Source organism: Ascidiella aspersa, chromosome 9 (assembly GCF_963924565.1).
Source record: "Ascidiella aspersa chromosome 9, kaAscAspe10.2, whole genome shotgun sequence".
Taxonomy (NCBI): Eukaryota; Metazoa; Chordata; class Ascidiacea; order Phlebobranchia; family Ascidiidae; genus Ascidiella; species Ascidiella aspersa.
In genome coordinates, this window is record NC_139455.1 from 7,801,152 (window position 1) to 7,821,189 (window position 20,038).

Consider the following 20,038-nt stretch of genomic DNA (forward strand, 5'->3'; position numbering starts at 1 on the left):
GCCGACAAGCAAATGAGTTGAAGAAGACAACTCAGAGTAAATTTTAATCAATTTACTTTCGACAATGAAATTACCCTCGATTTACATAATACAAGAAATTTGAAAACGTTCGACTAAACGGATTATATGAGTCACTAAAAATAAAAGCAAGCGACAAATTCACAGAGGATTTCCTGTTTCTTATGTACCGTAATCCCTCGGCGCAAAAACACGTCTACGATTAGTTTTACCGACCCACGGAGACGAATTAGCCGCCGCAGCGTCTGCATTCCACATTGCACTGAACAAGGTAAAAATTAGATATAATGCTCGAAAGGCGTTGGCTGAAAATAAGGATTGCAATAATATCGCATATAAAAAAGTTTTTTTTCTAACTGAGAAACGTATGTAAGCGGATTTTCGATGCGTTCAGTATATATCTGAGCAAAATTATAGCCGAAATATGAGCTGCATCAGCAAGACAACCCTTCGAGTGCTTAGATGTGCTAGCTTTAACAAAATCATGATGTTAGAGAAACACCGATGACTAAATAAAATCATTGACTGCTTTCCTTTTTGGGGATATCATATTTTGTGACAACACAGCGCAAGTATGGCCCTTTCTACGTGTGACAAAGCACAACTTTTAAAATTAAAAAAATTGTGAAATCCATATGCATGCATTACAAACTACATCGAAACGTGATTGTCCTTCAACCGGGACGTGATAAACGCAAAAACTACAACAGTTTCACATGCCTTTCGGTAAAACCTTGCAACACACCTTCACTGACTTAAGTATCGATTTGCAATTAGCGCTTTAAAATCTACTCTTCTCCACGGCCCTCGTCTAAAAAAGGCCACCTCACCTCAAGCCAAACGCGTAAAACGCAGCCGAAGCAGCCAAAGGTATATGCGACCCTTGGGAATTGACGTGTGCATATTATCAAAGCCTATCTTGGTTAGCTGACATGCTGCTCCGCAGGACACTTATTGCGGAATGCTGTGACGTCGCTATACAGTCCGCCATACGCAAAAGTAGAAGGGGCCAAATGAATCCAGCTAATATATAGCCAGGCGGACTTTTCGCTGATGACAATATGATACCCGTGTGATTCAATTTGTGAAAGTAGCTTTGGGAAATAATTTCTTTAAGTCGACTGACACTTTCACTTAACAGTTTTCGTCAAGTGAATGAGTGATTCCAAATATACGTACAGTACAACTACAGATTTGTCAAGGTTACGCAAGAAATGATCCACAAGTATGTATTCACAAATTTATTAAAGATCAAAAACGTTAGAAAAATTTGCCACGCTCAAGTCGGAAAACACTTTTTAAGGGCCTATCCTATGAAAACAATATTAATTCTACTGGTTTAAAAAAAATTCAAGGCTAAATATGAATATAAAATTTTACGTTTAAATTAAATTGATAACCTGCTTAATTTTGGGTGTCAGGGTTATCGAACAACAACATTCAGTCTCAGATTTAATTGCAAATTAATAATAACCAAACTGAATAGGTTTGCACTCTGAAGGTAATTTGCGATTTCCTTAACGGTGAACATGATGGGTGCCGCTGCTGCTTGAATAACAAGAACAAACATTGGCGTAGAAAAGTTAGCTCTGTATGACAAACAACTAGCTAGCAACAATCTATACATTGTACATTGCTCATAAAAGAGAAAGGCTCAATTGGGACGAAAAGCATCTATCTGGTGATTGGTGAACATTTACACATTCTAAATGACTATTTTAAAGTAACGGGCTGGCACGTGTGTCGTGGACAATTAATAGGAGTTTGGTGAGGGTACATATTTCCCCATTTGCTAACCTACAAGCTATTGAACAAGCGTGTTTATAGTGTAAGTATACCTTGCTAGAAAAAAACGATCGACGTTTTGAAAGGAATACAACAATTTGAAATTTCAATGAATCACACTTCGCAATATGTTTTTGATTCAAGTCGCAAAGCACTAAATTCCACTGGCTCAAAGGAGACCGCAATGGCGATCGATAGAAAGCCGATTGACGCTATTAACAAGTGATCGATAGATGCATTACGACTAGCGGGTCACAAAGTCACGTTGTTATTTGGAATTTAGCATTTTTTGCGATTAAAATTGTTTAACAAAGCCACATGCTAAAGCAATAACACAAACGTAAAATTTAACGGAAATGTAGGATTGAATTTGGAATTTTAACATATAAATTAAAGGATTATTATGGCGTTCAAACCTTAACAATTGTTAATGTAAAATCTTTTCATTAAAATAATTAAGATATGTAGCTTAATCATTCAGCCTGAACTTGTTTGTTAAAAGAAAGCTTCACATTATAAATTATTGTTGATGCTGTTCAGGGGACAATAAACTATTTTGTAAACCTGCAATTATGCGAAGAAAAATTTTGCAAACTTTAAAAACAGAACAGGGGTCTATCCGTCTCCGATATTCTTAATATTTATTATGGATAAATTTAACTTATTTTGCGAATTGATTGCGCAAATTAAACAAATTGACCCTAATCGCCTTTTCATTTTCTATCGTTAGATTAATTTTATAATACCTAATGTGTAATCATCAATTGCCTAACTGCAATTTAAAAGTGCTTAGGGGGTCCTGACGAGAGATTAGCTGGAATAATTATATAACTGAACGACAAACTGCAAAGCTACAAGCTAACATAATGTTATTAAGGTAAAGACAATCGAATACGTTCAAGATTAACACTGTCTAGTTAGTAAATAAGGATTGGCGAGCGGGCGAAAATTTTTCGTCGGTTTTAATGTTCGCAGATTTTTTTAAACTTAATCCAATGTTAGATATTAAATTGTCTAATTTATATTTTGCAAAACTTTAAATTACTGGGATTTAATTCAGATTGCCTATCGCTAAAGTCGAAGTATAGCAATGAACAGCCACTATTTGGTTGATTTAGTTGTTACTGCTTTGTCAGAAATACTTCCCGGATTGGCATTAAAATAAATACGTATATATTGGGGTTGAACAGAAACTGTATTATGTAGAGAGATAACTTGACATTTAATTTTCGGGGAATTAATGGACATTTAATTCCGTTATAATCAGAGTGTATGATACGACTTATCGTGATTGCTTTCATTCAATAAGCGCTTTTGTCAACCCATAAAGCAATATGCATCACCGCTTTCGTCCCATTCTATGCACTAAATCACATATACCAGTAAGCATACACAAGCTGACTGTTAATTAATCAAATAAATAACCCTGTTTAGCCTGCTTTACTTAGATTCGAGAAACATCATAATTGATTAAGCGCTTTATGACCTTCTCTTAATATGCTTGATGCAAGCGGACAAGCGTGGGGGTCCTCACCAATTGCCTACATGCTTTCCTGCAATAATAAACTTTGACTTGCAGGTTTCGATCGATAAGGCAGTCGTCTGTAAGGTCGTATGGGTTGACGCAGCCGTGTGTGGATTTTGGGATGAGAGGTTGCATCCCCATAAGCCAAGGACCGCACGCGGTTACACAGCATGATGGCGTGAAACGGGATTTTTCCCTTTTAATTTCGGAGTGCTTTTGTTAATCGGGCGATGATAGACGACATGGCGCGTCACTTGCAAAATATACCTAACCAAAACCTCATATAACCTTGTGCGTTGACACCTCCGAGATTTTTTTACTTTACTTTAAAGTTTTTAGTTGTTTAATAGAAAAACGCGCCGAAACGTGAAAAAATTAATTATAGAGGATAAATACGTATTTAGGTCTCGTGGAAGAAAACATATTGCACATACAGCTGTACTGCAATTTCAGCTCAAAGTAAATCATTATTTCCATGGACAATGGTAATGTTAGAAAGGTCGTTTTTAAAATCTGGCAAAATTAATCGACAGACGCATGCGCCAAATATTTACAAACGATAGACAACATTATTTAAAACCCAAGATAAAAATATCTGCCGCTGACGACTAAATCGATCATTGCCCCCTGGCTCATAATACATATGAAAATGGCCTGGTGACTCGGTTTTTGTTTAATATTATCGGATTGTGTCGGATTGTGTTTTTTTTTGCGTCATCGGATTGCAGCAAAAATCGAAAATGCGCCAATGTTTAGCAAATTTTTATGTCCTCATTAAATATGCATGCGCTCATGGTCGCCCAAGCCCAAAGGTGCTTTTAACGTAACCAGCAATGATACGATTTTTCAGTTTATAAGAGTTTGGTTAATGAACGTTTTATAAGAGATTGTTTACTAAAAACAAATTTTGCTACAACGAGTAATCTGTCGTGAGTTCTGATAAATACAATAAATATACCGATACGGTATAAGGTTTATATCTTAATTTATTTTTTGTAGAAATCTAAACCCTTGTTGTAACTCAAACCGTTTATGCTTAAATTAAAACTTTGCAATTTCAATTTGGTCAGTATCATTAAACTATGCATAGTTGTACTTGTTGAATGCACAGTTACAAGATTGAAAACCACTGATTTGTTCTAAAGAGCGTCTCTCAAACAAAGACATGTTAATCGTTCTGAGCAACTTTACAATAAAAGAAAACACGCGCCATTGGACGCGGCTGATAATAGACAAAACTTCAAAAATAATAGACAAACTTCACTAACAGATTTGGCATTAAACCATTAACAAAAACTGCAATAGGGTTTAGGAGTTGTCAGTTTACCTATCTTTCGCTTTTGGTCTAGCATTGGTTAACGCGATCTTTGAAAGAGGTGGGTGGGGGGTGGGGGAGTGTTAGAGAGGTTAATCCTGACTATAATTCCTCTAAAATTAGCTCGATTTAACTTACTGGACCCCAAACAAAAGTTGTATCAGGAAAATCAACATATTTATTTCGCGACCCATATGTACGCACATTATGTACTGTCACCGATATATACACAAACACACGTCGCATACACGTTGTCACACCACTCTTGTCACTCACGTGCACTAACACTAAACTTTCGCCGCTTTTCACCACAGAGGTTAGAAGTCGGCGGGAACTTTATGACGAAAAGGCCTTGAATCAGATAATAACACAAAACGCATTACGATATATCAACATATTGAAGTCTGACCTTAAGTGTCACACAAAAGGGGCGCTTCCATGTTTACCCAATTTGACACACACAATATAGCTGCTATCTTATTGGCCGCATACATTCCTCATCAAAGGCATAAAGGAGCGTAGCACAATGGCTCATTAAAAGCGTACATCGAATACCTAACTTTGTAGAACCGATATATGGAATGGATGGTAAAGTGAGGGGATGGCAAAATGTTTGTCTTATTTGGGATACGTTTTCCACCTAATTTAAAAAATCGGCTTGAAATGGTAATTCGACTTGTAGCGAATTTTAACATTTCTTAAAAAGTCGTTATGCGGATTGCCATCGCATGTATTGTCTCCTCGAACATGGAGAAACGACAACCTGTCGACAAAATAATCGCTTTACTCGCCTTGCACCGTCACAGTGGCGCTGCACTCTATGACGTCAACAAATTCACTCGCGGTCATGCATCGATAAACGCCGGCGTCATCGCCTGACACGTGACACACATGCAAGGCGCAGTAGCCGTCGTCTCGCTCCGTCATTGTGACTTGGTCGCCGTGGACAATCGGTTGGTCATCTGCAATGATGTCACAGGTTTGAAAGTGTTTCGTAACAAACGTAAGCAATATAACAGTTTAAATGCTACTGAAAAAATAGGAAGCCGTTATCGACGAATAAAATCTCCTGGTGTGTATTAGCATGGTTTACGAATTACCATATTAATAATGTGGATAACAATTCCACCCATATCGTTTTTGATATGTGTCTAGTTTGTTGATGTGTATCGACATTCTAAGATGTGCACGAAAGAAAATAAATCGACTCATGCGTTAATAAAGATAACAGTGTTTCCAGTTGTCCTGTTGCCTATGTTTAAGCGAGACGTATATGGTGAAACAAAATTCAAATGTTTTGTTGAAAACTGTTAAAGTCTATTGTTGTATATCAAAAAATGGATTAGCCAGAAATTGATTCTTGTTTTGCATGTGGCAATGTTTGTGTTTAGAAACGTTAATAAGTTAAAGTGCTGCTTAAACTAGTCCTAATGCACGTGTTGGCCAGAATATTTAAATTTGTTTATCAATGCGATAATCGAAAATGAGTAATCTCAATTACACGCAATGTGACGTCATACACTGACGGTATAAAACAACTAAGCTAACGAATTTGCTAATGCAATTTAAATTTATTTAAAAAGGCCACGAAAAAAAATTGCGACTATATTTGTTTTAAAATGCAAACTTTAATTTAGATTTAGAGGGGGTCGTAAAGCATTGAGCACAGACAAAAAAAGTACACTGCTTAATATATTGGCGTTTATCAAGTTTGTGGGCCGCGTTGACTCAAAAGTTAAGATTAAAAACATGGCAATAACTAAATTAGGTTGACAAAAGGTGAATCGGTATATTTCAGAGTTTAGAAAACGGTCGCTATTTCGTTAATATTTTAAAGACGGAATACTTTCGACGCGTAAAAATATACAAATATTAGGCTAAGTTTGTTAAACTTTCTTTGGAGAGAGTGCCACAGTGCAGAGGACGCTGTTTGTCTGTAAAGTTGCCAAAAATCGCGTGGAACATACGAGCAACACAGAAGAGGTTCGCGCAAAGCGCAAAAACAATTTCCGTTTTAGTATTTAAAACAATCGAATTTGGCGGGGTCATGACTAGATCCTTCCCTGGAAAAAATGTTTACGATACAACCAAGCATGTAGAAACTTGCCCTTGTTTTTCGCTTAGACTATGTATTTCAAGGAAAATAAGCCGCGGGCCGGATTAAACTGCTAGGCGGGCCGTATGTGGCCCAGGTCTGGTCTACAATGAGACTAATATTTTGAAGACAATACATTTTTAATTGAGATGCGCAAGATCTATAAATAATGATTAGCTCTGTAGTTAAACCGTGTCCAGATTTTAAGAGAACTGACCTTTTATCCACAATACTCCGGTACTGGGTTTATTGGCAAGATAACAAAACAGCACCACGTCTTCATCGCGTTGTACTGTGACGTCACAAAGTGGCAGAGTGAAGCGTGGAAGGACTAAATATAAAAATTAAAAATTTTAGTAGATGCATTGTTTAGACAAAAACACAATATCAGCTACAAAAAGATTGTCATTGCAACACAAAACTGTAAATAGGCATTTTTTTATTTTGTATCACGATTGACGTGGTTAAATGTTACAAATGAATAAACACATGTAAAAGGGTGAAAACGGTATAGTGACTAAACGATAAATTAAATTCGTTCAACGTAGATGATAACATGAGACATTTAATGAAAGTGGGAAGTTTAAAGAAAGCTGTGATGAGTAAAAATACGTAGTCAGATGGACGAATACATATCAATAAGTAACCACATACAAGATTTCTAACGAATTACCGGCTAAAGGTGGTCGCATCGTAACTTGAATTGCCTTTCTGATTTCCCGAGACCACGATTTTTTCGAGGCCTCCGTCTTAGTTTTCAGGGCAACGCTCCATAGCGCCACGCCAAGGCGAGAATCGGAAGATTTTAAAACGATGGCTTTAGTGGTAACGTTGTGCTCATCTTCCTCAATCAGCATACTGTCCGTCTGAAATAAAATCAATTTAAAACATATTAGAACATTTTTAGAACACGCCACTGAATAACAAATATTGTGTGAATTTGTTAAAAAAAGCCACAGTTCCTCTGAACAAATAGATAAGGCTTCAGTCACCTAATCCGCGGATTGCGGTTCCGAGTCACATTTCGGCTAATGCAAAAAAAAGATGAAATTTATTTTGTGGTGATTTGCTAGACTTTAATGAAATTGGAAGATTTGTTACAACAAATCACCTCTTGAAGCCTATGAATGAGGCGTCAGTCTGCTAAACCAAATATTGCGGGTTCTAATCACGGTTGGGAAATGTTTTCAAAAAGCAAAAAAAAAAGAATTGCGGTGTTTTGCTAGAAATATTACAAATTCACTCCAAAAGAAACTCCTGTGGCCTAATGGATAAATCGTCGGTTTCCTAAACCGAAGATTGCGGGTTCGAGTCCCGCCAGGGGTATAATTTTAGAATAAGTAAAATACGTTTGTTGTGTTATGGTTGAATTATTCCAAATTGGAAGATTTGTTAAAAGAAACCAGCTCCTTTGGCCTAGTGGATAAGGCGTCAGTCTCCTAAACCGAAGATTGCGGGTTCGAGTCCCGCCAGGGGTATAATTTTAGAATAAGTAAAGTACTTTTGTTGTTTTATGGTTGAATTATTCCAATTTGGAAGATTTGTTAGAAGAAACCAGCTCCTGTGGCCTAATAGATAAGGCGTCGGTCTCCTAAACCGAAGATTGCGGGTTCGAGTCCCGCCATGGGTATAATTTTAGAATAAGTAAAATACTTTTGTTGTGTTATGGTTGAATTATTCCAAATTGGAAGATTTGTTAGAAGAAGCCAGCTCCTGTGGCCTAATGGATAACGGTCGGTCTCCTAAACCGAAGATTGCGGGTTCGATTCCCGCCAGGGGTAAATTTTTAAGAGAAGAAAACAACTGTGTGGTATTTGTCTAGAATTATTTTAAATTGGAAAATTTGTCAGAACTTAAGATCTCCTGTGGCCTAATGGATAAGGCGTCGGTCTCCTAAATCGAAGATTGCGGGTTCGAATGTCGCCAGGGGTATGATTTTAGAATAAGTAAAATACTTTTGTTGTGTTATGGTTGAATTATTCCAAATTGGAAGATTTGTTAAATGAAACCAGCTCCTGTGGCCTAATGGATAAGGCGTCGGTCTCCTAAACCGAAGATTGCGGGTTCGAGTCCCGCCAGGGGTATAATTTTAGAATAAGTAAAATACTTTTGTTGTGTTATGGTTGAATTATTCCAAATTGGAAGATTTGTTAGAAGAAACCAGTTTCTGTGGCCCAATGGATAAGGCGTCGGTCTCCTAATCCGAAGATTGTGGGTTCGATTCCCGCCAGGAGTAAATTTTTAAGTGAAGAAAACAACTTTGTGGTGTTTTGCTGCAATTATTTTAAATTGGAAGATTTGTCAGAACATAAGAGATCCTGTGGCCTAATGGATAAGTTGTCGGTCTCCTAAATCGAAGATTGCGGGTTCGAATTGCGCCGAGGGTAAATTTTTAAGTGGGTAAAATAACTTTGTGGTGTTTTTCTACTATCATTTTTAATTGGAATATTTGTTAGAAGAAACCAGCTCCTGTTGCCTAATAGATAAGGCGTCGGTCTCCTAAACCGAAGATTTCGCGTTCGAGTCCCGCCAGGGGTAAAATTTTAAGTGAGTAAAATAACTTGGTGGTGTTTTGCTACAATTATTTTAAATTGAAAGATTTGTTAGAACATAAGAGCTCCTGTGGCCTAATGGATAAGGCGTCGGTCTCCTAAACCGAAGATTGCGGGTTCGAGTCCCGCCAGGGGTAAATTTTTAAGTGAGTAAAATAACTTTGTGGTGTTTTGCTACAATTATTTTAAATTGAAAGATTTGTTAGAACATAAGAGCTCCTGTGGCCTAATGGATAAGGCGTCGGTCTCCTAAACCGAAGATTGCGGGATCGAGTCCCGCCAGGGGTATAATTTCAGAATAAGTAAAATACATTTGTTGTGTTATGGCTGAATTATGTCAAATTGGAAGATTTGTTAGAAGAAACCAGCTCGTGTGGCCTAATGGATAAGGCGTCGGTCTCCTAAACCGAAGATTGCGGGTTCGAGTCCCGCCAGGTGTAAAATTTTAAGTGAGTAAAATAACTTCGTGGTGTTTTGCTACAATTATTTTAAATTGAAAGATTTGTTAGAACAGCGTGGTCCAACTGCATGCCCGCGAGTTCAGCTTTTTTGGCCCACGAACTGATAGTCAGCTTTGGTTCAATCTGGCAATATCACTTCAATTTTTGTTTTTTTAATTTTTTGGTGTTGAAATTATTTCCTAACTACCGTAATTGAACAAAGGTATACATTCCATAAAGTTAGTATGTATGCCATAAACTAGTGGTAATTTGTTCGTGAACCCCTTTGAAAGGCTCTCGACCCTCGTGTTCCTCCTGCTTATAAAAATACCAAGCATTGTGTTCAAAGTATTTTCACTTGTTCTACTTCTTTACGTTAATAACAAATACAGCCATGCCCGACGAAGTTCGCAGCCTTCCACGACGCATCAGTAAAGAAGCGCTAATCTTGTTCAAAAGACAGCATCAAAACGCAAAATAACCGGATGTTACAAGATCATTCGAAAGTTTTTCGCACTTACGCAGTTAAAATAGTCAAAAATATTTGTAATCGATATTTGTAAATGGTGTCTAGTTTGTCAAACCGGCGGCGGGCCGGATAGCTCTCATTGGCGGCCCGCGGGCCTTAGGTTGCCGACCCCTGGATTAGCCGAAGGGTATTGCCAAGTAAGAATTGGCCGCCCGAAATGCATGGCTACGTATAAAGCAGCACAGTAATTGTTTCGCCACAGCGACAGGTCTCTAATCAAACTCGTCACTCGCGAACGACCAATTAAACTTTTCCGCAACTTTCCGCGATAAAACGAATAAATAGGATTTAATATTCTACTTTAAACATCCCTACTGACTTGTCAAAGCAGGTGTCAGAAAAATATGTTACAAACCGTTATAAGAAAGGTTTGCAGTCATAATAAAAACACAAAATCTAGTTAACTGGTAAATTTTCAAAATTTGGTTTTCGCAATATCTAGCTGGAGAGTTATGCCCGTGGCCCCCCAATGACCGCACCGAGTTCCCTCAGGGGGGCCGAGGGCCACGGTTGAGAAACCAGTACCATAGACTATGTATAATTTGCCAGCAATAAGCCTTAGAATCGAATTTTACAAAATTGGCCCGCAAGATAAAATAAACCTTGTTTTTGGCCCGCGATGAAAACAAGTTGGACCACATTGTGTTATAACATAAGAGCTCCTGTGGCCTAATGGATAAGGCGTCGGTATCCTAAACCGAAGATTGCGGGTTCGAGTCCCGCCAGGGGTACAATTTTAGAATAAGTAAAAGTTAGAAGAAACCAGCTCCTGTGGCCTAATGGATAAGGCGTCGGTCCCCTAAACCGAAGATTACGGGTTCGAGTCCCGCCAGGGGTAAATTTATAAGTAAAGAAAACAACTTTGTGGTATTTTGCTAGAATTATTTTAAATTGAAAGATTTGTTAGAACATAAGAGCTCCTGTGGCCCAATGGATAAGGCGTCGGTCTCCTAAACCGAAGATTGCGGGTTCGAGTCCCGCCAGGGGTATAATTTTAGAATATGTAAAATACTTTTGTTGTGTTATGGTTGAATTATGTCAAATTGGAATATTTGTTAGAAGGAACCAGCTCCTGTTGCCTAATGGATAAGACGTGGGTCTCCTAAACCGAAGATTGCGGGTTCGAGTCCCGCCAGGGGTAAATTTTGTGGTGAACTTTGTGGTGTTTTGCTACAATTATTTTAAATTGAAAGATTTGTTAGAACATAAGAGCTCCTGTGGCCTAATGGATAAGGCGTCGGTCTCCTAAACCGAAGATTGCGGGTTCGAGTCCCGCCAGGGGTGTAATTTTATAATAAGTAAAATACTTTTATTGTGTCATGGTTGAATTATTCCAAATTGGAAGAGTTGTTAGAAGAAACCAGCTCCTGTGGCCTAATGGATAAGGCGTCGGTCTCCTAAACCGAAGATTGCGGGTTCGAGTCCCGCCAGGGGTAAATTTTTAAGTGAGTAAAATAACTTTGTGGTGTTTTGCTACAATTATTTTAAATTGAAAGATGTGTTAGAACATAACAGCTCCTGTGGCCTAATGGATAAGGCGTTGGTCTCCTAAACCGAAGATTGTGGGTTCGAGTCCCGCCAGTGGTAAAATTTTAAGTGAGTAAAATAACTTTGTGGTGTTTTGCTACAATTATTTTAAATTGAAAGATTTGTTAGAACAGCGTGGTTCAACTGAAGGCCCGCGGGCCAACTTTGGCCCGCGAGTTCAGCTTTTTTGGCCAGCGAACTGATAGTCAGCTTTGGTTCAATCTGGCAATATCACTTCAATTTTTGTTTTTTTAATTTTTTGGTGTTGAAATTATTTCCTAACTACCGTAATTGAACAAAGGTATACATTCCATAAAGTTAGTATATATGCCATAAACCAGTGGTTATTTGTTCGTGACCCCCTTTGAAAGGCTCTCGACCCTCGTGTTCCCCCTGCTTATAAAAATACCAAGCATTGTGTTCAAAGTATTTTCACTTGTTTTACTTCTTTAGGTTAATTACAAATACAGCCATGCCCGACGAAGTTGGCAGCCTTCCACGACGCAACAGTAAAGAAGCGCTGATGTTGTTCAAAAGAAAGCATCAAAACGCAAAATAACCGGATGTTACAAGATCATTCGCGCGAAGCGCGAAAGTTTTTCGCACTTACGTAGTTGAAATAGTCAAAAAATATTTGTATTGGACATTTGTAAATGGTGTCTAGTTTGTCAAACCGGCGGCGGGCCGGATAGTTCTCATTGGCGGCAGGCGGGCCGTAGGTTGCCGACCCCTGGATTAGGCGAAGGGTATTGCCAAGTAAGAATTGGCGGCCAGAAAAAACGCTGACGTCGAACTGCATGGCTACGTATAAAGCAGCACAGTAATTGTTTCGCCACTGCGACAGGTCTCTAACCAAACTCGTCACTCGCGAACGACCAATTAAACTTTTCCGTAACTTTCCGCGATAAAACGAATAAATAGGATTTAATATTCTACTTTAAACATCCCTACTGACTTGTCAAAGCAGGTGTCAGAAAAATGTGTTACAAACCGTTACAAGAAAGGTTTGCAGTCATAATAAAAACACAAAATCAAGTTAACTGGTAAATTTTGAAAATTTGGGTTCGCAATATCTAGCTGGAGAGTTATGCCCGTGCCCCCCCCAACGACCGCATCGTGTTCCCCCAGGGGGGCCGAGGGCCACGGTTGAGAAACCACTACCATAGACTATGTATAATTTGCCAGCAATAAGCCTTAGAATCGCATTTTACAAAATTGGCCCGCAAGATAAAATAAATCTTGTTTTTGGCCCGCGATGAAAACAAGTTGGACCACCCTGGGTTAGAACATAAGAGCCCCTGTGGCCTAATGGATAAGGCGTAGGTATCCTAAACCGAAGATTGCGGGTTCGAGTCCCGCCAGGGGAATAATTTTAGAATAAGTAAAATACTTTTGTTGTATTATGGTTGAATTATTCCAAATTGGAAGATTTGTTAGAAGAAACCAGCTTCTGTGGCCCAATGGATAAGGCGTCGGTCTCCTAAACCGAAGATTGCGGGTTCGAGTCCCGCCAGGGGTAAATTTATAAGTGAAGAAAACAACTTTGTGGTATTTTGCTAGAATTATTTTAAATTGAAAGATTTATTAGAACATAAGAGCTCCTGTGGCCCAATGGATAAGGCGTCGGTCTTCTAAACCGAAGATTGCGGTTTCGAGTCCCGCCAGGGGTATAATTTTAGAATAAGTAAAATACTTTTGTTGTGTTATGGTTGAATTATTCCAAATTGGAAGAGTTGTTAGAAGAAACCAGCTCCTGTAGCCTAATGGATAAGGCGTCGGTCTCCTAAACCGAAGATTGTGGTTTCGAGTCCCGCCAGGGGTGTATTTTAAGAATTAGCAAAATACGTTTGTTGTGTTATGGTTGAATTATGTCAAATTGGCAGGTTTGTTAGAAGAAGCCAGCTTCTGCGCCTAATGGATAAGGGGTCGGTCTCCTAAACCGAAGATTGCGGGTTCGAGTCCCGCCAGGGGTATAATTTTAGAATAAACAAAATACGTTTGTTGTGTTATGGTTGAATTATGTCAAATTGGCAGGTTTGTTAGAAGAAACCAGCTCCTGTGGCCTAATGGATAAGGCGTCGGTCTCCTAAACCGAAGATTGCGGGTTCGAGTCCCGCCAGGGGTAAATTTTTAAGTGGATAATATAACTTTCTGGTGATTTGGTGCAATTATTTTAAATTGGAAGATTGTTAGAAGAAACCAGCTCCTGTGGCCTAATGGATAAGGCGTCGGTCTCCTAAACCGAAGATTGCGGGTTCGAGTCCCGCCAGGGGTAAAGTTTTAAGTGAGTAAAATAACTTTGTGGTGTTTTGCTACAATTATTTTAAATTGAAAGATTTGTTAGAACATAAGAGCTCCTGTGGCCTAATGGATAAGGCGTCGGTCTCCTAAACCGAAGATTGCGGTTTCGAGTCCCGCCAGGGGTATATTTTTAGAATTAGCAAAATACGTTTGTTGTGTTATGGTTGAATTATGTCAAATTGGCAGATTTGTTAGAAGAAGCCAGCTTCTGCGCCTAATGGATAAGGGGTCGGTCTCCTAAACCGAAGATTGCGGGTTCGAGTCCCGCCAGGGGTATAATTTTATAATAAGTAAAATACGTTGGTTGTGTTATGGTTGAATTATGTCAAATTGGCAGATTTGTTAGAAGAAACCAGCTCCTGTGGCCTAATGGATAAGGCGTCGGTCTCCTAAACCGAAGATTGCGGGTTCGAGTCCCGCCAGGAGTAAATTTTTAAGTGGGTAAAACAACTTTCTGGTGTTTTGGTGCAATTATTTTAAATTGGAAGATTTTTAGAAGAAACCAGCTCCTGTGGCCTAATGGATAAGGCGTCGGTCTCCTAAACCGAAGATTGCGGATTCGATTCCCGCCCGGGGTAAAATTTTAAGTGAACAAAACAACTTTGTGGTGTTTTGCTAGAATTATTTTAAATTGGAAAATTTGTCAGAACAAAAGAGCTCCTGTGGCCTAATGGATAAGGCGTCGGTCTCCTAAACCGAAGACCGCGGGTTCGAGTCCCGCCAGGGGTAAATTTTTAAGTGAAGAAAATAACTTTGTGGTATTTTGCTAGAAATATTTTAAATTTGAAAATTTGTCAGAACATAAGAGCTCCTGTGGCCTAATGGATAGGGCGTCGGTCTCCTAAACCGAAGATTGTGGGTTCGAGTCCCGCCAGGGTTAAATTTATAAGTGAAGAAAACAACTTTGTGGTGTTTTGCTGCAATTATTTTAAATTGGAAGACTTGTCAGAACATAAGAGCTCCTGTGGCCTAATGGATAAGGCGTCGGTCTCCTAAACCGAAGATTGCGGGTTCGAGTCCCGCCAGGGGTATAATTTTAGAATAAGTAAAATACTTTTGTTGTGTTACGGTTGAATTACTCCAAATTGGAAGAGTTTTTAGAAGAAACCAGCTCCTGTGGCCTAATGAATAAGGCGTCGGTCTCCTAAACCGAAGATTGCGGGTTCGAGTCCCGCCAGGGGTATAATTTTAGAATAAGTAAAATACTTTTGTTGTGTTACGGTTGAATTATTCCAAATTGGAAGAGTTTTTGGAAGAAACCAGCTCCTGTGGCCTAATGAATAAGGCGTCGGTCTCCTAAACCGAAGACCGCGGGTTCGAGTCCCGCCAGGGTTAAATTTTTAAGTGAAGAAAACAACTTTGTGGTATTTTGCTAGAATTATTTTAAATTGAAAGATTTGTTAGAACATAAGAGCTCCTGTGGCCCAATGGATAAGGCGTCGGTCTTCTAAACCGAAGATTGCGGTTTCGAGTCCCGCCAGGGGTATAATTTTAGAATAAGTAAAATACTTTTGTTGCGTTATGGTTGAATTATTTTAAATTGAAAGATTTGTTAGAACATAAGAGCTCCTGTGGCCTAATGGATAAGGCGTCGGTCTCCTAAACCGAAGATTGCGGTTTCGAGTCCCGCCAGGGGTATATTTTTAGAATTAGCAAAATACGTTTGTTGTGTTATGGTTGAATTATGTCAAATTGGCAGATTTGTTAGAAGAAGCCAGCTTCTGCGCCTAATGGATAAGGGGTCGGTCTCCTAAACCGAAGATTGCGGGTTCGAGTCCCGCCAGGGGTATAATTTTAGAATAAGTAAAATACGTTTGTTGTGTTATGGTTGATTTATGTCAAATTGGCAGATTTGTAAGAAGAAACCAGCTCCTGTGGCCTAATGGATAAGGCGTCGGTCTCCTAAACCGAAGATTGCGGGTTCGAGTCCCGCCAGGAGTAAATTTTTAAGTGGGTAAAACAACTTTCTGGTGTTTTGGTGTAATTATTTTACATTGGAAGATTTTTAGAAGAAACCAGCTCCTGTGGCCTAATGGATAAGTCGTCGGTCTCCTAAACCCAAGATTGCGGATTCGAGTCCCGCCCGGGGTAAAATTTTAAGTGAACAAAACAACTTTGTGGTGTTTTGCTAGAATTATTTTAAATTGGAAAATTTGTCAGAACAAAAGAGCTCCTGTGGCCTAATGGATAAGGCGTCGGTCTCCTAAACCGAAGACCGCGGGTTCGAGTCCCGCCAGGGGTAAATTTTTAAGTGAAGAAAATAACTTTGTGGTATTTTGCTAGAAATATTTTAAATTTGAAAATTTGTCAGAACATAAGAGCTCCTGTGGCCTAATGGATAAGGCGTCGGTCTCCTAAACCGAAGATTGTGGGTTCGAGTCCCGCCAGGGTTAAATTTTTAAGTGAAGAAAACAACTTTGTGGTGTTTTGTTAAAATTATTTTAAATTGGAAGACTTGTCAGAACATAAGAGCTCCTGTGGCCTAATGGATAAGGCGTCGGTCTCCTAAACCGAAGATTGCGGGTTCGAGTCCCGCCAGGGGTAAATTTTTAAGTGAAGAAAACAACTTTGTGGTATTTTGCTAGAATTATTTTAAATTGAAAGATTTGTTAGAACATAAGAGCTCCTGTGGCCCAATGGATAAGGCGTCGGTCTTCTAAACCGAAGATTGCGGTTTCGAGTCCCGCCAGGGGTATAATTTTAGAATAAGTAAAATACTTTTGTTGCGTTATGGTTGAATTATTCCAAATTGGAAGAGTTGTTAGAAGAAACCAGCTCCTGTGGCCTAATGGATAAGGCGTCGGTCTCCTAAACCGAAGATTGCGGGTTCGAGTCCCGCCAGGGGTATATTTTTAGAATTAGTAAAATACGTTTGTTGTGTTATGGTTGAATTATGTCAAATTGGCAGATTTGGTAGAAGAAGCCAGCTCCTGTAGCCTAATGGATAAGGGGTCGGTCTCCTAAACCGAAGATTGCGGGTTCGAGTCCCGCCAGGGGTACAATTTTAGAATAAGTAAAATACTTTTGTTGTGTTATGGTTGAATTATTTCAAATTGGAAGAGTTGTTAGAAGAAACCAGCTTCTGTGGCCTAATGGATAAGGCGTCGGTCTCCTAAACCGAAGACTGCGGGTTCGAGTCCCGCCAGGGGTAAATTTTCAAGTGAAGAAAACAACTTTGTGGTATATTGCTAGAAATATTTTAAATTGGAAAATTTGTCAGAACATAAGAGCTCCTGTGGCCTAATGGATAAGGTGTCGGTCTCCTAAATCGAAGATTGCGGGTTCGAATTGCGCCGAGGGTAAATTTTTAAGTGGGTAAAATAACTTTGTGGTGTTTTTCTACAATCATTTTTAATTGGAATATTTGTTAGAACATAAGAGCTCCTGTGGCCTAATGGATAAGGCGTCGGTCTCCTAAACCGAAGATTTCGCGTTCGAGTCCCGCCAGGGGTAAATTTTTAAGTGAGTAAAATAACTTGGTGGTGTTTTGCTACAATTATTTTAAATTGAAAGATTTGTTAGAACATAAGAGCTCCTGTGGCCTAATGGATAAGGCGTCGGTCTCCTAAACCGAAGATTGCGAGTTCGAGTCCCGCCAGGGGTATATTTTTAGAATTAGTAAAATACGTTTGTTGTGTTATGGTTGAATTATGTCAAATTGGCAGATTTGTTAGAAGAAGCCAGCTCCTGCAGCCTAATGGATAAGGGGTCGGTCTCCTAAACCGAAGATTGCGGGTTCGAGTCCCGCCAGGGGTATAATTTTAGAATAAGTAAAATACTTTTGTTGTGTTATGGTTGAATTGTTTCAAATTGGAAGAGTTGTTAGAAGAAACCAGCTCCTGTGGCCTAATGGATAAGGCGTCGGTCTCCTAAACCGAAGATTGCGGGTTCGAGTCCCGCCAGGGGTATAGTTTTAGAATAAGTAAAATACTTTTGTTGTGTTATGGTTGAATTATTCCAAATTGGAAGAGTTGTTAGAAGAAACCAGCTCCTGTGGCCTAATGGATAAGGCGTCGGTCTCCTAAACCGAAGATTGTGGTTTCGAGTCCCGCCAGGGGTATATTTTTAGAATTAGCAAAATACGTTTGTTGTGTTATGGTTGAATTATGTCAAATTGGCAGGTTTGTTAGAAGTAGCCAGCTCCTGTGGCCTAATGAATAAGGGGTCGGTCTCCTAAACCGAAGATTGCGGGTTCGAGTCCCGCCAGGGGTATAATTTTAGAATAAACAAAATACGTTTGTTGTGTTATGGTTGAATTATGTCAAATTGGCAGATTTGTTAGAAGAAACCAGCTCCTGTGGCCTAATGGATAAGGCGTCGGTCTCCTAAACCGTAGATTGCGGGTTCGAGTCCCGCCAGGGGTAAATTTTTAAGTGGGTAATATAACTTTCTGGTGATTTGGTGCAATTATTTTAAATTGGAAGATTGTTAGAAGAAACCAGCTCCTGTGGCCTAATGGATAAGGCGTCGGTCTCCTAAACCGAAGATTGCGGGTTCGAGTCCCGCCAGGGGTAAAGTTTTAAGTGAGTAAAATAACTTTGTGGTGTTTTGCTACAATTATTTTAAATTGAAAGATTTGTTAGAACATAAGAGCTCCTGTGGCCTAATGGATAAGGCGTCGGTCTCCTAAACCGAAGATTGCGGTTTCGAGTCCCGCCAGGGGTATATTTTTAGAATTAGCAAAATACGTTTGTTGTGTTATGGTTGAATTATGTCAAATTGGCAGATTTGTTAGAATAAGCCAGCTTCTGCGCCTAATGGATAAGGGGTCGGTCTCCTAAACCGAAGATTGCGGGTTCGAGTCCCGCCAGGGGTATAATTTTAGAATAAGTAAAATACGTTTGTTGTGTTATGGTTGAATTATGTCAAATTGGCAGATTTGTTAGAAGAAACCAGCTCATGTGGCCTAATGGATAAGGCGTCGGTCTCCTAAACCGAAGATTGCGGGTTCGAGTCCCGCCAGGAGTAAATTTTTAAGTGGGTAAAACAACTTTCTGGTGTTTTGGTGCAATTATTTTAAATTGGAAGATTTTTAGAAGAAACCAGCTCCTGTGGCCTAATGGATAAGTCGTCGGTCTCCTAAACCGAAGATTGCGGATTCGAGTCCCGCCAGGGGTAAAATTTTAAGTGAACAAAACAACTTTGTGGTGTTTTGCTAGAATTATTTTAAATTGGAAAATTTGTCAGAACTAAAGAGCTCCTGTGGCCTAATGGATAAGGCGTCGGTCTCCTAAACCGAAGACCGCGGGTTCGAGTCCCGCCAGGGGTAAATTTTTAAGTGAAGAAAATAACTTTGTGGTATTTTGCTAGAAATATTTTAAATTTGAAAATTTGTCAGAACATAAGAGCTCCTGTGGCCTAATGGATAAGGCGTCGGTCTCCTAAACCGAAGATTGTGGGTTCGAGTCCCGCCAGGGTTAAATTTATAAGTGAAGAAAACAACTTTGTGGTGTTTTGCTGCAATTATTTTAAATTGGAAGACTTGTCAGAACATAAGAGCTCCTGTGGCCTAATGGATAAGGCGTCGGTCTCCTAAACCGAAGATTGCGGGTTCGAGTCCCGCCAGGGGTATAATTTTAGAATAAGTAAAATACTTTTGTTGTGTTACGGTTGAATTATTCCAAATTGGAAGAGTTTTTAGAAGAAACCAGCTCCTGTGGCCTAATGAATAAGGCGTCGGTCTCCAAAACCGAAGATTGCTGGTTCGAGTCCGCCAGGGGTAGAATTTTAGAATAAGTAAAATACTTTTGTTGTGTTACGGTTGAATTATTCCAAATTGGAAGAGTTTTTAGAAGAAACCAGCTCCTGTGGCCTAATGAATAAGGCGTCGGTCTCCTAAACCGAAGACCGCGGGTTCGAGTCCCGCCAGGGTTAAATTTTTAAGTGAAGAAAACAACTTTGTGGTATTTTGCTAGAATTATTTTAAATTGAAAGATTTGTTAGAACATAAG

The 20,038-nt window shown here is 39.3% G+C and overlaps 1 protein-coding gene and 44 non-coding genes across 45 annotated transcripts in view; 44 read left to right on the plus strand and 1 right to left on the minus strand.

The window, feature by feature from the left end:
- Window positions 1-5,426: 5,426 nt before the first annotated feature.
- Window positions 5,427-20,038, minus strand: part of LOC146132166 (obscurin-like) — an 86,749-nt gene continuing 72,137 nt past the window's right edge. The window contains exons 66-68 of the mRNA XM_083397233.1: window positions 7,412-7,604; window positions 6,956-7,069; window positions 5,427-5,605 (exon numbers count right to left, since the gene is read on the minus strand). Coding sequence (XP_083253359.1) covers window positions 5,427-5,605; window positions 6,956-7,069; window positions 7,412-7,604 — 486 coding nt within the window. The remainder of the gene's footprint in view (window positions 5,606-6,955; window positions 7,070-7,411; window positions 7,605-20,038) is intronic.
- On the plus strand, window positions 8,750-8,822 carry Trnar-ccu (transfer RNA arginine (anticodon CCU)). Its single transcript has one exon. It is a non-coding gene; the product is annotated as a tRNA-Arg (tRNA).
- Trnar-ccu (transfer RNA arginine (anticodon CCU)) lies at window positions 8,902-8,974 on the plus strand. Its single transcript has one exon. It is a non-coding gene; the product is annotated as a tRNA-Arg (tRNA).
- On the plus strand, window positions 9,355-9,427 carry Trnar-ccu (transfer RNA arginine (anticodon CCU)). Its single transcript has one exon. It is a non-coding gene; the product is annotated as a tRNA-Arg (tRNA).
- Window positions 9,506-9,578, plus strand: Trnar-ccu (transfer RNA arginine (anticodon CCU)). Its single transcript has one exon. It is a non-coding gene; the product is annotated as a tRNA-Arg (tRNA).
- Window positions 9,658-9,730, plus strand: Trnar-ccu (transfer RNA arginine (anticodon CCU)). The gene has a single exon. It is a non-coding gene; the product is annotated as a tRNA-Arg (tRNA).
- Trnar-ccu (transfer RNA arginine (anticodon CCU)) lies at window positions 10,918-10,990 on the plus strand. The gene has a single exon. It is a non-coding gene; the product is annotated as a tRNA-Arg (tRNA).
- Trnar-ccu (transfer RNA arginine (anticodon CCU)) lies at window positions 11,025-11,097 on the plus strand. Its single transcript has one exon. It is a non-coding gene; the product is annotated as a tRNA-Arg (tRNA).
- On the plus strand, window positions 11,176-11,248 carry Trnar-ccu (transfer RNA arginine (anticodon CCU)). The gene has a single exon. It is a non-coding gene; the product is annotated as a tRNA-Arg (tRNA).
- Window positions 11,471-11,543, plus strand: Trnar-ccu (transfer RNA arginine (anticodon CCU)). The gene has a single exon. It is a non-coding gene; the product is annotated as a tRNA-Arg (tRNA).
- Window positions 11,623-11,695, plus strand: Trnar-ccu (transfer RNA arginine (anticodon CCU)). Its single transcript has one exon. It is a non-coding gene; the product is annotated as a tRNA-Arg (tRNA).
- Trnar-ccu (transfer RNA arginine (anticodon CCU)) lies at window positions 11,774-11,846 on the plus strand. Its single transcript has one exon. It is a non-coding gene; the product is annotated as a tRNA-Arg (tRNA).
- On the plus strand, window positions 13,233-13,305 carry Trnar-ccu (transfer RNA arginine (anticodon CCU)). The gene has a single exon. It is a non-coding gene; the product is annotated as a tRNA-Arg (tRNA).
- Window positions 13,384-13,456, plus strand: Trnar-ucu (transfer RNA arginine (anticodon UCU)). The gene has a single exon. It is a non-coding gene; the product is annotated as a tRNA-Arg (tRNA).
- Window positions 13,536-13,608, plus strand: Trnar-ccu (transfer RNA arginine (anticodon CCU)). Its single transcript has one exon. It is a non-coding gene; the product is annotated as a tRNA-Arg (tRNA).
- Trnar-ccu (transfer RNA arginine (anticodon CCU)) lies at window positions 13,839-13,911 on the plus strand. The gene has a single exon. It is a non-coding gene; the product is annotated as a tRNA-Arg (tRNA).
- Trnar-ccu (transfer RNA arginine (anticodon CCU)) lies at window positions 13,989-14,061 on the plus strand. Its single transcript has one exon. It is a non-coding gene; the product is annotated as a tRNA-Arg (tRNA).
- On the plus strand, window positions 14,140-14,212 carry Trnar-ccu (transfer RNA arginine (anticodon CCU)). Its single transcript has one exon. It is a non-coding gene; the product is annotated as a tRNA-Arg (tRNA).
- On the plus strand, window positions 14,443-14,515 carry Trnar-ccu (transfer RNA arginine (anticodon CCU)). The gene has a single exon. It is a non-coding gene; the product is annotated as a tRNA-Arg (tRNA).
- Window positions 14,744-14,816, plus strand: Trnar-ccu (transfer RNA arginine (anticodon CCU)). The gene has a single exon. It is a non-coding gene; the product is annotated as a tRNA-Arg (tRNA).
- Trnar-ccu (transfer RNA arginine (anticodon CCU)) lies at window positions 14,894-14,967 on the plus strand. Its single transcript has one exon. It is a non-coding gene; the product is annotated as a tRNA-Arg (tRNA).
- Window positions 15,046-15,118, plus strand: Trnar-ccu (transfer RNA arginine (anticodon CCU)). The gene has a single exon. It is a non-coding gene; the product is annotated as a tRNA-Arg (tRNA).
- Window positions 15,198-15,270, plus strand: Trnar-ccu (transfer RNA arginine (anticodon CCU)). Its single transcript has one exon. It is a non-coding gene; the product is annotated as a tRNA-Arg (tRNA).
- On the plus strand, window positions 15,349-15,422 carry Trnar-ccu (transfer RNA arginine (anticodon CCU)). The gene has a single exon. It is a non-coding gene; the product is annotated as a tRNA-Arg (tRNA).
- Window positions 15,501-15,573, plus strand: Trnar-ucu (transfer RNA arginine (anticodon UCU)). The gene has a single exon. It is a non-coding gene; the product is annotated as a tRNA-Arg (tRNA).
- Trnar-ccu (transfer RNA arginine (anticodon CCU)) lies at window positions 15,653-15,725 on the plus strand. Its single transcript has one exon. It is a non-coding gene; the product is annotated as a tRNA-Arg (tRNA).
- Trnar-ccu (transfer RNA arginine (anticodon CCU)) lies at window positions 15,956-16,028 on the plus strand. Its single transcript has one exon. It is a non-coding gene; the product is annotated as a tRNA-Arg (tRNA).
- Window positions 16,257-16,329, plus strand: Trnar-ccu (transfer RNA arginine (anticodon CCU)). The gene has a single exon. It is a non-coding gene; the product is annotated as a tRNA-Arg (tRNA).
- Trnar-ccu (transfer RNA arginine (anticodon CCU)) lies at window positions 16,407-16,480 on the plus strand. The gene has a single exon. It is a non-coding gene; the product is annotated as a tRNA-Arg (tRNA).
- On the plus strand, window positions 16,559-16,631 carry Trnar-ccu (transfer RNA arginine (anticodon CCU)). Its single transcript has one exon. It is a non-coding gene; the product is annotated as a tRNA-Arg (tRNA).
- On the plus strand, window positions 16,710-16,782 carry Trnar-ucu (transfer RNA arginine (anticodon UCU)). The gene has a single exon. It is a non-coding gene; the product is annotated as a tRNA-Arg (tRNA).
- Window positions 16,862-16,934, plus strand: Trnar-ccu (transfer RNA arginine (anticodon CCU)). The gene has a single exon. It is a non-coding gene; the product is annotated as a tRNA-Arg (tRNA).
- Trnar-ccu (transfer RNA arginine (anticodon CCU)) lies at window positions 17,014-17,086 on the plus strand. Its single transcript has one exon. It is a non-coding gene; the product is annotated as a tRNA-Arg (tRNA).
- On the plus strand, window positions 17,166-17,238 carry Trnar-ccu (transfer RNA arginine (anticodon CCU)). Its single transcript has one exon. It is a non-coding gene; the product is annotated as a tRNA-Arg (tRNA).
- Window positions 17,619-17,691, plus strand: Trnar-ccu (transfer RNA arginine (anticodon CCU)). Its single transcript has one exon. It is a non-coding gene; the product is annotated as a tRNA-Arg (tRNA).
- Trnar-ccu (transfer RNA arginine (anticodon CCU)) lies at window positions 17,923-17,995 on the plus strand. The gene has a single exon. It is a non-coding gene; the product is annotated as a tRNA-Arg (tRNA).
- On the plus strand, window positions 18,075-18,147 carry Trnar-ccu (transfer RNA arginine (anticodon CCU)). Its single transcript has one exon. It is a non-coding gene; the product is annotated as a tRNA-Arg (tRNA).
- Window positions 18,379-18,451, plus strand: Trnar-ccu (transfer RNA arginine (anticodon CCU)). Its single transcript has one exon. It is a non-coding gene; the product is annotated as a tRNA-Arg (tRNA).
- Window positions 18,529-18,601, plus strand: Trnar-ccu (transfer RNA arginine (anticodon CCU)). Its single transcript has one exon. It is a non-coding gene; the product is annotated as a tRNA-Arg (tRNA).
- On the plus strand, window positions 18,680-18,752 carry Trnar-ccu (transfer RNA arginine (anticodon CCU)). Its single transcript has one exon. It is a non-coding gene; the product is annotated as a tRNA-Arg (tRNA).
- Window positions 18,983-19,055, plus strand: Trnar-ccu (transfer RNA arginine (anticodon CCU)). The gene has a single exon. It is a non-coding gene; the product is annotated as a tRNA-Arg (tRNA).
- Window positions 19,284-19,356, plus strand: Trnar-ccu (transfer RNA arginine (anticodon CCU)). The gene has a single exon. It is a non-coding gene; the product is annotated as a tRNA-Arg (tRNA).
- On the plus strand, window positions 19,434-19,507 carry Trnar-ccu (transfer RNA arginine (anticodon CCU)). The gene has a single exon. It is a non-coding gene; the product is annotated as a tRNA-Arg (tRNA).
- On the plus strand, window positions 19,586-19,658 carry Trnar-ccu (transfer RNA arginine (anticodon CCU)). The gene has a single exon. It is a non-coding gene; the product is annotated as a tRNA-Arg (tRNA).
- On the plus strand, window positions 19,888-19,961 carry Trnar-ccu (transfer RNA arginine (anticodon CCU)). Its single transcript has one exon. It is a non-coding gene; the product is annotated as a tRNA-Arg (tRNA).